Here is a 12,275-nt window from a genome sequence, read left to right as displayed (position 1 = left end):
AGTGAGATCTTTAGTAAACTATTTCTTTTAATACTCCCACGGTAATTTTGGGAGGGGGATGCCTGCAGACAGAAGTTTGGATAAGTGAAGTCTGAAATGCCACGGCAAGGCCACAAACTTCAAAAAGCCTCATTAGTGCAGGAGTGGAGGGAGGTGTGGACGTTCGTGCCTCGTGCATGGACTTTGTTGCGCTGTTGCAGAGCTGCGTGGCTTTGATACCAGTGAAAACGCTGAGAACCCCCCTCCTGGGCAGGGGTCTTGAGAGGAAGCGCTTGCTGCTCCCCTTTGCTTTTAAAATACCACTTGACGTTCAGCCTTCAAGGCTGCTGAAGGAGTTTTTCATCTGCAGGCAGATTTTGCTGCCACATTCTCACTCGCTTTCCTAAAATAAAGGGGAAAAAAAAAAATCCTTGTGCTAATTTAATCTAGCCAGGCATCTTGCTGTCCTGCCTGATAATATGTCTCCAATCTGTCATGTCCAACAGACAGCTGTTTATTTGTTTGGCTTTTTTTTCCCCCCCTGGTCTTGAAATATCTCCTCTGCTTTCTCAAGCAGCCCAGAGCTGCCCCAGGGATGTCCCAAGCCTCCCTCCTGCTTTGGTGGGGCCTGTGGGTGAAAACATCTCCCTTCACCATGAAAAACCCTACAACAACCTCAGATAGAGAAACGTGTCAAAGAATACCCAGCTTACGTGCTGGTCCCGTAGGTGTTTGGGGTTTCAGAGCCAGCCTCCTGGCACGCAGCCATGCAGAGGGCCAAAGCACTGAAAAATAAACCTGGTGCAGGTCTGGAGATCCCGATGGGAGCTTCCCTCCAAACCAAGCACGACATCACAGACCCAGAGAGGTACTGGTGCTGCCAGTGAATTATTCAGGAGCATCAACTGCAAAGGAGGATATGATTAATATTTTAATATCTGTTTAATATCTTCAGAAGTGACCTGGATGATGGGATCAGGTGTACCCTGATGAAGTTTGCTGATGATACCAAACTCAGTGGGGGAGCGGACACTTTGGAAGGGAGAGCCACCCTGCAGAAAGACCTGGATAGGCTGGAAGAGTGGGCTAACAAGAACTTTATGAAGCTCAGCAAACACAAATGTAAGGTCTTGCACCTGGGAAAACACAATCCAGGAGTGCAGCACAGGTTGGGATCTACCCGGCTGGGGAGCAGCTCTGTGGAAAAGGACCTGGGTGGACAATCAACTCAATATGAGTGAACAGTGTGCTGCTGCGGCAAAGCAAGCCAACAGGATGCTGGGTTGCGTCAACAAGGGCATCACCAGCAGAGATAAAGAAGTCATTATCCCACTCTACTCAGCGCTTGTCAGGCCATACCTGGAATACTGTGTTCAGTTTTGGTCCCCGCTATACAAAGAAGCTGTGGACAGGCTGGAGAGGGTCCAGAGAAGGGCCACAAAGATGACCCAAGGACTGGGAAGCCTGCCCTATGAGGAAAGGCTGAGAGAACTGGCTTTGTTCAGCCTTGAGAAAAGAAGGCTTAGGGGAGACTTTATCACCATGTTCCAGTACTTATAGGGTGGCTACGAAGACGACGGAGAATGCCTTTTTACAAGGAGTCACGTGGAAAAGACGAGGGGTAATGGGTACAGGTTACTCCTGGGGAGATTCTGACTGGACACAATAGGAAAATTTCTCACAATGAGAACAATCAGCCATTGGAATAATCTCCCCAGGGAAGTGGTGGATGCCCCAACATTGGACACTTGTTAAGATTTGGCTGGACAGGGTGCTGGGCCATCCTTAGACCATGCTTTTGCCAAGAAAGTTTGGACCAGATGATCCTTGAGGTCCCTTCCAACCTGGTATTCTGTGATTCTATGATTAAATACAAGTTATTTCCTAAAATCCAGAGAAAAAAAAAAAAAAAAGAAGTTATTAAATATGACAGTGCGCAAGATGTCGGAAACCACTTGGGTTCCATCCCAACCTGAGCCTCCAGGTTGTCTCTCCATGAAGCACGTAGATGAGTTGTTGTATGGACTGAAAAAATGACCCAAGATAAAAAAAAACCCAACAAACCCTGATTAATTCTGGCGCCCAGTGCTCAATTTGCAATTGCTTTCAAACGGGACTGTTGGTCAAAAGCTAAATCTGGGCACCACTCGATCATCCACATTTTCATTTTAGTTGTTATTTACTTTTATTTATCTGTTTACTGTTATTTATGGTGACTTTAATAGCTCCTTCTTGGAAAAGAAAAAAACTGAGCCCCTCCAGCATTTAAAAACTGGCAGAAATGTCAAAACGAGCTTCCTGGGAAGTTTAAGTATACACGGTCAAATATTCAGCTGATAAAACGGAGCAAGGGAGGTTAACTCTGCTACCCGCGACAGGGAACTGGTGCAGGAGCCAGCACAGGATCAACCCCACTGGGTTTTCCTAGATCCCTCTCCCAAGCACTCACTGCCGCGGGGCCGGGAGAGGAGATGTCCCCTTTGGCAATCAACACCCCACTCCCGCCCCACGGTGCTTCCCCCTGTGCCCCCCACAGCCCACCTCAGCCCCACTGGGCCTCCCCCGACCCCCCCTCAGCCCCATTCAGTGTCTCCTTGAGCCCCACAGCCCACCTCAGCCCCACGGGGCCTCCCCCTGAGCCCCCCCCTCAGCTCCATGAGGCGTCTCCCTGAGCCCCCCCCCAGCCCCATTCAGTGTCTCCCTGAACCCTACTGCCCACCTCAGTGCCGTTGGGCATCTCCCTGAGCCCCCCCTCAGCCCCACGGGGCCTCCCCCTGAGCGCCCCCTCAGCCCCATTCAGTGTCTCCTTGAGCCCCACAGCCCACCTCAGCCCCACAGGACATCCCCCTGAGCCCCCCCTCAGCCCCATGGGGCATCTCCCTGAGCCCCCCCTCAGCCCTATGGGGCATCTCCCTGAGCCCCACAGCCCACCTCAGCCCCACGGGGCCTCCCCCTGAGCGCCCCCTCAGCCCCATTCAGTGTCTCCTTGAGCCCCACAGCCCACCTCAGCCCCACAGGACATCCCCCTGAGCCCCCCCTCAGCCCCATGGGGCATCTCCCTGAGCCCCCCCTCAGCCCCATGGGGCATCTCCCTGAGCCCCACAGCCCACCTCAGCCCCACGGGGCCTCCCCCTGAGCACCCCCTCAGCCCCATTCAGTGTCTCCTTGAGCCCCACAGCCCACCTCAGCCCCACAGGACATCCCCCTGAGCCCCCCCTCAGCCCTATGGGGCATCTCCCTGAGCCCCACAGCCCACCTCAGCCCCACAGGGCCTCCTCCTGAGCCCCCCCCTCAGCCCCATTCAGTGTCTCCTTGATCCCCACAGACCACCTCAGCACCACGGGGCATCTCCCCGAGCCCCCCTCAGCCCCATGGGGCATCTCCCTGAGCCCCCCACAGCCCACCTCAGCCCCACAGGGCCTCCCCCTGACCCCCCCCTCAGCCCCATTCAGTGTCTCCCTGAGCCCCCCACAGCCCCCCTCAGCCCCACGGGGCCTCCCCCTGAGCCCCCCCTCAGCTCCATGAGGCGTCTCCCTGAGCCCCACAGCCCACTAGCAGCCCCGCGGCGGACCCCCTCCCCAGCTCCAGGGGCTGTCACCCTCTAGACCCCACTGGAGCCCCACGGCCCGTCCTCCCCCACGGCCCGTCCTCCCCCACGCCGGCGCGGCCCCTTTAAGAGCACGGCCCCGCCCCCCGCGGTCGCTGCCGGGGCCGCGGCTGCCGCTGCTGACAACAAGATGGCGGCGGCGGGGCCGGCGGGCCCCGAGAGCCGGGTGCTGGGTTATACCCTGCACCGCTGGAGCAGCTTCTCCTCCACCTACCTGCCCGAGTGAGTCCCGGTCTCGGTCTCGGTCCCGGTTTCGGTCCTGGGTCGCTCGGCACCGCGGCGGGCTGCCGGGCCTGCGCCGGGCCCTTTGCCGGGGCCTGTTCGGGGAGGCCGCGGCGGGCCGCGCTGCGGTAGCGGCCGCTTTTGGAGGGGGGGGGGTACGGGCCCGGTCAGCATCGGCGGAGGGGTGCCGGGGCGGCCCGGGGCTGGTGAGGCAGGGTTTGTGAGGGGGAAGTGTTTTGTGTGAGGGAGAGGTTGGTCAGTAGGGTTTTGGGGGGGGGGGGGCTGCGTGTGAGGGAGGGTCTGTGGAGCAGGATTGGGGGGGGTTGTGTGTGTGGGAGGCGGTGGGCAGGAGGATTTTGGGGGGGGCTGTGTGGGGGAAGGGGTGTTTTTGAGGGCTGGGAGGGTGTTTGGGGACAGGGTTGAGCGCCAGCGGTGGGAGGGTGTTTGGGGGAGCGGTTGATGAACAGATTTGGGGGGGGGGGAGGTTTGTGTGGGGTGGAGGGTCTGGGATGCTGGTTTTTGGGGAGGGCCTGGCTGCCAGGCTAGGGTCAGGTGAGGGGGGGGGGTTGAGCACCAGGCTTGAGGGGGGAGGGCAGTGTGCATGGGGGATGAGTATGGGCAAGGGGGGGGTGCACATAAGGAGGAGAATCTGGCCCTAGATTTGGGGGGAAAACGGGCACTGTGTGTGGGAGAGGCTGGTCACCAGGTTAAGTGAGGAGAAGGGTAAGTAAACCTTCCCCCCCCAGCCCCACCCCGCAGATTTGGGTAAGTCAGGTGCCTGTGGGCAGTGTGTTTTTTGGCAGCCGGGCTTCCTCTCCTGCCCCTGACCTCTGAAATGCTGGAGGCTTGCTGGGCTGCCGTCGTGTGTGGGTTTGGGGGAAGGGGGTCATCTGCTGCCCTCGTGTTCTGCTTTTAGGAATTTGGGGTTTGGCAAAAGGAGGCTGGAGGTGCATTTCACAGTCAACAGTTTGCGCTGCTGTACTAATGTGAACCTGTCCCAAATGGGAGGCTTGGCTTGGCTGTGTGGCAGTCCAGCTATGGCTTGTTAAATTCCTCTAGTTACTGAAAGTAAAATTTGGAGTGACTGTAATGTGGTCTAGGTGTGCTATTTTCAATAAGTTAGCTTCAGTGTTGGAGGTCAGGAGGACTGTTAGGATTACTGCACTTGGACACCTTAGTCATTGCAGGCTGTAGAGTCTTGTCTAATCATTGATTGTGCTGAATTTATTAACTTTTGACTGAAATGTCTTTAAGTCACCCACTATCAACAAGTGACAGGGTTACCTTATTTGTTAATTAGTAATGTCATGAGTTATCTCTACTTTCCAAAATGAAGTGAACCTTTAAAAAAAAAAAAGTTTTTCTGACTAAACTAGTTGTCGTATCTTTCTGTATATTTATTTTGTTAGACATTAAAAAGAACCAGTTTCTTTTCTAATTGATAATCTTTGGTGATAATTTAGTAATCCCTTTACCCTTCTGGTTAAAAAGACTTGACTTTAAAGCATTTCTTTCAGGTCTGTCTTCATGCTTGTAGTGATTTCTACCAGCATTTCTGGCTTTCAACATTGTCTTGAAGTGTTGGTCCCTGAATAGAAGGGTGGCAGTCCATTATTGATCTTACTGATGCTATGTAAAAAGATAACACCATCTTTCTCCTTGATATTCCTTTCCAAGGCTCCCATTAGTTCTTTTTGCTACAGTCTTGTGTCAGGAATTAATGCTCACGTGGTATCTGCAGTGCTGCCCAAAGTCCTTAATGTCATTGCCTTCCATGATATAATTCCCTTTTCCTATAGTAGGGCTGGTGTTTTACAAATGCATGACCTTGCATTTGGCTGTTTTTTAAGATGATGTTTAAATGTGCTTATCATCAGTAAAAACAATTTTAATGGCTTTTAAGCAGTGTTCAATAATCCCAGCGATGGGGTTATTCTCCAGCATGCAGACCTTGGTCTGAGGGATGCTGGTCCTAACGCTTGTGTGCTGTCTTCTATGAAAGTTCTGGTTTTTGCTTGCTGTCTGCTGACTTTTGATTCCCATGTTCTGGGAGAGAGCCTAACTGCAATCTGAAGTGGAAAAGGGAGGCTTTGACCTGCAATTTAAGATTAGATTCTTGAAAGGAGAAAATTTATAAAGAAACATATGGGAGGGTAGGTTTTTGGGGATGGAGTGAACATGGAAAACTTTAAAATTGCAGGAGGGACAGGAGCATAACATACTGTGGGATGAACACACAGATAGAGCTAAAAATTGTCTTAGTATTTAATATGTGGAACAGAATGATGCTTTTCTGGAAGGATATTGGGAATTCTGGTTATACTGTAGTTTAAATAAGTTTGCTAGCGTAACTGGGAAGAAACCACTTTAACCTTGAAGTAAAAGAGGGACTCTGCCATAATGTATGTAGGAATACATTACTTTATTAAATAATGTTGCTTGTTGTTGGGAGCTGTGGTATTGCAAGCAAAGTGCTTGTGGAAGAGGAACAGAGTAGATTACCCATGTACTTTGTCAGCTAAGTACAACTTAAACACACTTCGTAAGTAGTTGTATGGTTTTAAATGTAAAACAAAGCAATGAAATATAAAATTTCCATTACTGCTGTTCAGGGAAAAATTAGATGTCTAGTAACTTAGATCGCATCTGCTTATGGGATGCTGAACTGATATTGAAGTTTTTCAGAACACAGAAATTGCCTGATAACTGCTCTTGTTAATTAAAAAACAAAAGTGTTTTTCAAAGACCTTTCTGGTCATGTTCTATTTTAGGATCAGTAGTCTATTGAAAAATACCAGTTTTCTTTCAATGACAGAGAATTTTCTTCTGGTGAATGCCAGCATCTTTCCTGTTGTGTTTGCTGGTGGTATTAGAGGATTAGTTAGTGCTGGATCCAATTTCTGGCTGTTTGGCCAGTGCTGCTGCTACCTGCATGTTTGCAAAGACCTTTCCAAACATTAAATGAAGATAGTCCTTCTCTAGGCTGCCAAAGAATAGTTCTACTGTTTTTCAGACTGCTGGAGTTATCCTCTATTGGCTTATAGCTGCCAGCAGGAAGACTGACTTGGATATTTATTTTAAAAACTCTGTGGGTAGAAGTGAAAGAGCTGGTCTAGTAATAGTGTCTAGTTCAGCCTGCGTTGTAGGGGAGGTTGTGCCTTTGGGAAGAAAATTGATCCAAGAGGAAATTTGTTCTTGAAACATCTGGCGTTTGCAGAGACACTCTGCCTGTGCAGAGGCAACAGTGTGTTGAGAGGCTTCAGCTTGTCCAACTTGGAAAATGTTCAACCCAGCACGTCGCCTGAGATTCCTCCATCAGATCCCTTCCTTGCCTCTCCGCGGTTCCTCCCCAAAGGAATGGAGCCATGTGGGAGGCTGCTCCCTGATAGAATGTCTCATGAGGGACCGGCCTAGGGATTTCCCCACCACTAACGGTCGCTTCACACGAGCCACACAGACGAGTTCTGGTGTCTTTTGACATACGTTGGGAGAGAGAGACCTGGACTTTATTCCCCTCTCTCTTCTAGCCTTCTGCAGAAAATGATGAGCTCAGTCACTTCTCTTTTTGGTCAAGGAGGGAATAAACAATTTATAGAAGGTAATGTGGCCCTTGTTCAAACTTGGGTTTTTTTTGGTAAGGAAGAGAACCAAAAGCTGTTGCTATGCATTCTGAGAGAAGCACTTCATATCCTGATTTTTTTAATAGCCTGTTTTTGTACCTACTCCAGTTTGAACTGCCTGCTCAGGTGAATAAAAGGTGAAGTATTGTGCTCTTTGCCATGGCAGTCATGTACCCTTTTCTATTGCCGAATGCTAAATTACTGTATCCTAGGACCATGATTTCTAGTGGTTGCATCAGACTAGTGACTGATGATACCTTGTAGTTGGCCGATGCACTCGGGTCCTTCTGTCACTGTTTTGTATGGCTGAAATCCTGCTTCAGAGACTAACAAGAGCTTTTTACTGTGTTATGCTAGTCATGTAACTTTGTGAGGAAGTTTAATCCCATTTCTATTCCACAGTCATTCAGGTTTTCCTGTATGGTATCTATGTAGAAGATGATCAGTATATTTCCTAGATTTGACTTTAGGATTCTTATTGGTATTTTGTTCAATTATTTCTTGTGCTAAGGTCATTAGAAAGAATATAAAATAAGATTGGTTTCTTAGCTGATAATTAAATGCCATTAGCAACGTCCTCCTAATTGGTAGTCACTTTTTCATTGCAACCCATTTTTATCTATTTCACTGTGGACTTCAGTTATCCTGATAATTCCAGTCTTTTCTAGTTTGACGCCTTGTGTGGTACTGCATCAAATGCTGAAGGCTGGATGGGTCTGTTGTCTCTTTCCTAGAAAGCAGACTGAAACAGAGAAAGATCCAGCTGATTTGTTACAATACACTTAAAATGGATGTGTGCATTTTTGCTGTTTTTTCTGTATTTCCATCAAACCAGAGGAAGTAAATGAAGTGAAAGATGCTTTGATAGTAAAGTATGAGTGACTCATAGGCTTCAAAAGTGAGAATACAAATGTTGTTTGCTTTTTAGTTAAGAGGATGTGACAGTAAGTTCCTGCCCAGTCTAACCAAACATCTACTGCTGTATTGTGTTTACTCTGAAAGAGAGATGTACTCTCCTGTGTTTTCAAATCTAAGGATTGCAAAGCATTAGTAAGAAGATACTGAGAACATGTGTAACAAACTTTTGGGGGTAAAGTCCATAAGGATTTAAAAAAAAAAAGCCTTAAAATAACCTGAATTCCAGCTACCCTGTTCTCTGAGGTTTCTGTATCAGGAAAAAACATGTATTTGTGGCTAGTGAAACATGACTTGGTTTTGCCTCCTACCATGTGAAACCGATGATTCAGGTCTGTACCTTATAGGTTCATAAATCTTGTTATAGATGCATCCAGGTCTTGAAGACTCTCATGTTCAAGTTGAGATCAGTCATGATGAATGAAAAGGTTTGTTTTTACTGTTCTGTTTTCTGATACTGAGCTTTGTTTCCCTGACAAGGTGAAGATACCTTATGTTGAGGTCTCAGCAGTTTAGGGCTATCTAAACCAGACCAACACAGTGGACTAGCAGAGTGTGATTTAGAGCTTCTCTGGCAGGGTGAACTGTGTTCATTGTCCATATGCTAGAAGTTTTAATGATACAGCTTATGTCTCATGGTCTCTTAAATAACTTCAGTTACGTAGCAGTGATGATTTCCATTCTAGTTGTAGAACTGCAACTTTGGGTTTGTTTGTTTTTTTTTTTTCTACATATAAGCATGAATGTATTTTTTTAACTTAAATTGTCAGCATTTATAGCTTTGAGTATTTTCATGTAACCATTTCACTTTCCTTGTTCTAATTGCTTTGCCTTTAGATATGGGAAGATGAACAGGCACACCTGTTGGCTATCTGTAATTATGTCCTTGTGATGTCTTTGCAGTATCGATCAATACTTTTAACATTTACTAAAATGAGCTAGGAATGCAAACACTGGTTAATGAAGTGAGCTGACTGACTCTGTTCCCCTCTGGTGAACCCTGTGTATAGAAATGTTCTCAGTTCTGCTTCTTGTCGTTTTCAGTGTCCAGTGAAAAATATTTTTTTTTCCCACTTGTTGGTGTGGATTTTCTGGATGTTTCTAGACAACCTCATGTTCTGACAGGTGTTTTCCCCCTTGCTTATGTCACTTCTGTAGCCTAGCATTTTTCTCTGAAAGCTGAAATTCAGTACTTAAAAAGCAAAGTATTTCTGTAGAAAATAAAGTTACTTACAGATTGAATACATAAATATTGGGTGCTTCTCTAGTGTCTGATAAGGTGAAGTGTTGAGAAAGAAAAAGGTCAGAGAGGTGCAGGGAGTGAAAAAAAATCACAAAATTATGAAGTTGTTCATTCCTTACATTGGCATCAGAAGTCTGATAGCCCTTGCTTCCCAGGTAAAAGCACAAATGCTGTAGTATGAGAAGAAATTTCTTTAAGCTGCAGTTAAAATATAGACATTATTTAAGAGATTAGACGGAGTTATTCACTGGCAGAAGGATGAAGGTGAAATGCTAATTGCTCTAGTTCCCTGGTGTGACTAACCTGGCAGAACCTGTATTACTCCAATGTTCAACCTTTTCTGGGATGGCAATTTTGGGGAACATTAAGAATGTAAAATTTTCATAGGAGGTGTTAACATCATCAGATTATGGATCATTTGTTCTGTATGTGGCTTTATATCCTGCAAGCTTAATAAAGGCTTTCAAGCTCCTGATTACTAATTACTTGCTTAAAGACTAAAACATTATTTCAAACAGAGCACGTTTTCCTGGGATAACTGTTGTTACTGCTCAGACAGCATGTACAGTCTGTTTGATTTTTTTCATGGCAAAGAATATAGTTTCTTATTCTGTGCATTCATCTTCTTTTTAGCAGATTCCTCTTAGAATGCACGGTTAGGTTTATTGCAATCGTTGATTTTATGATGTGATCATGATTTTTCTGTTGAGGTTAAGTGGTATGTGCAGCATTGATTCAGTCAGTTATCTAGAGGTCAGCATGTTCCAAATGTCCAAAGCAAGCCAGTGCTTGACTTACTTTATTTGCATGTTAATATAAGCTTCTGAAACCAAATGTAGTTTTGCTTTTTTGACTATGGCCTGTTGAATTTTGTAGGAACAGTGGACTGTAAGTTCAGCTGGGTCGAAATTCAATAATATACTAGTTACTGGAAGGGGAGGAGGGAGCGCTGAAGATGTAGAGTGGTTTGTTACCTTAGGTAGTTGCTATTTTAGTCATTACTTGAAACTTAGTATGCATAATCTTTGAGAAATTATTTCCTGGATCAATTTAAATCAAGGAGCACAACCATATATTTAAGTTGAGGATAGCAGCCTGCATGTCTGAATTTAAACTGCAAGAGCAAACTGGTTGATAGTGCTTGCTCCTCCTCTGCTGGTGTGTTCTGCAGTTCCTGGAAAATGACACTATCTTGATAATGGAGAAAAATTGTGCACTGGTAATTTTGAGTTTGGTGTTTTCCTCAGTCCTCTCTGCCTTTTCTCCCCAGACTGACTGCTGGGTTCATAATGTCACTCTCAAGCACTGGAAAGGTGCCTGAAAAACACTGAAACTCTGCTTAGGACATTACCTGTATTTTTCTTGAATGCTTTTCTATAGGTACATACTTTAAGCAGTGTTTGGCTCTCACAGTAGCTATTTAAATACTAATTTGCTAGTCTGTTCTATATTTGAAAGTTGTATTAGTAAAGAGGTGCTCTTAACACAGAGTGTTAAAATGGAAGAAAAAAATTTGGATAAGGTAAATTGACCTGTGAGTAAGGAATTGCTGAATGAGTTTCCACCCTGCTTTTTCATGACGGTGTGCTATTGCTAACTTTCACATTTTGTCTCCTAAAAAAACCTGCTTTCTGGTACAGGGTTTGGAAGCTGTACCTAGGAAAGTAATGTTGGCTTGGGAACTGGTGTACCCTTTAGCATGAATTATTTATATTGCCCCAAAATAAGGAATTATTCCATAATGTCGCTCTAGGGGCAGATGTTCCTGACTTGTAATGCAATTCCCCAAATAACTAGGACTTAATGACAGGCTGGTATTTCTTTATTTTCCCAGGTCAATATTTTGTCTTCTGGACTCCCCGAGTAGAGTTACATCATTAGTGAGAGACCTTAATTTTGAAAGGAAAGCTAATACAGTGAAAGTTGTCCCAGCTGGAACCACGAGGCATTTTCCATAGTTCTGGTGAAAAATCTCCATACCTGATGTTAGTTTGGGCGTGAGGGGGCTTCATCTGTTTTGTTCAACGTAGTCTGCTTTAAATTCTTTTACAGCCATCGTTTTTTTGGGTGAACTTTTTACTAAGTGTGAAGTTACAGTGCTGATGAACATTAAAGATGTGTTTATGGCTTACATTAGGAATTTATGTCTTTACATGTAATCACTTAGGCTGTTTTTGTGGATTCCTCTGTTGAGTGGAAATATTACTAATACTGTGGCATGTAAGAACATTGTTGCAATGCTGTGAAAACATGGAAGACCTAAATCTACTTCCTGGCCTTCATAAAATTTTTCCATGTGTGTGTTAGTCAAACAAAAATACTCCAAGGTTGTGATGCTTCCAAAATACAGCATAGGGGCTTGACATAGATGTGTGCTAGACATTGATTTCTTCTAATCTTGTAATCTTGTCCATTTCCATGAAAATGCTTTTGGAAATGAGAAGTGAGAGCAATGCAGTACTAAAGTGCTTTATATACCACTAGTATTGTGGAAGATTGTGGTGACTGCTGGCAGTAGAAGAGTGGCTTTTCTGGTGATTGCTGGCAGTAGAAATCCCAATGTTCACAGACTGACTAAACTATTTTCCCAGCAAGAAGTGAGTTTTTTTTTTTTTTAAATGAAAACTGAACTTTGTTATAAAGTGGCTGTGGCTGGTGATGTCTTAAACTCTGGCAAAATTTAGTACAG

General features: G+C 45.8%; 1 protein-coding gene across 1 annotated transcript in view; it reads left to right on the top strand.

Annotated features, from left to right (window-relative positions):
• Positions 1–3,689: 3,689 nt before the first annotated feature.
• Positions 3,690–12,275, top strand: part of MKLN1 (muskelin 1) — a 106,724-nt gene continuing 98,138 nt past the window's right edge. Inside the window, exon 1 of the mRNA XM_069801539.1 lies at positions 3,690–3,808. Within this exon, the coding sequence (XP_069657640.1) occupies positions 3,717–3,808 (92 nt within the window). The 5' untranslated portion in view covers positions 3,690–3,716. The remainder of the gene's footprint in view (positions 3,809–12,275) is intronic.

This window comes from Haliaeetus albicilla, chromosome 14, assembly GCF_947461875.1.
Source record: "Haliaeetus albicilla chromosome 14, bHalAlb1.1, whole genome shotgun sequence".
Classification (NCBI taxonomy): domain Eukaryota; kingdom Metazoa; phylum Chordata; class Aves; order Accipitriformes; family Accipitridae; genus Haliaeetus; species Haliaeetus albicilla.
This window is presented reverse-complemented; position numbering and strand designations above follow the sequence as displayed.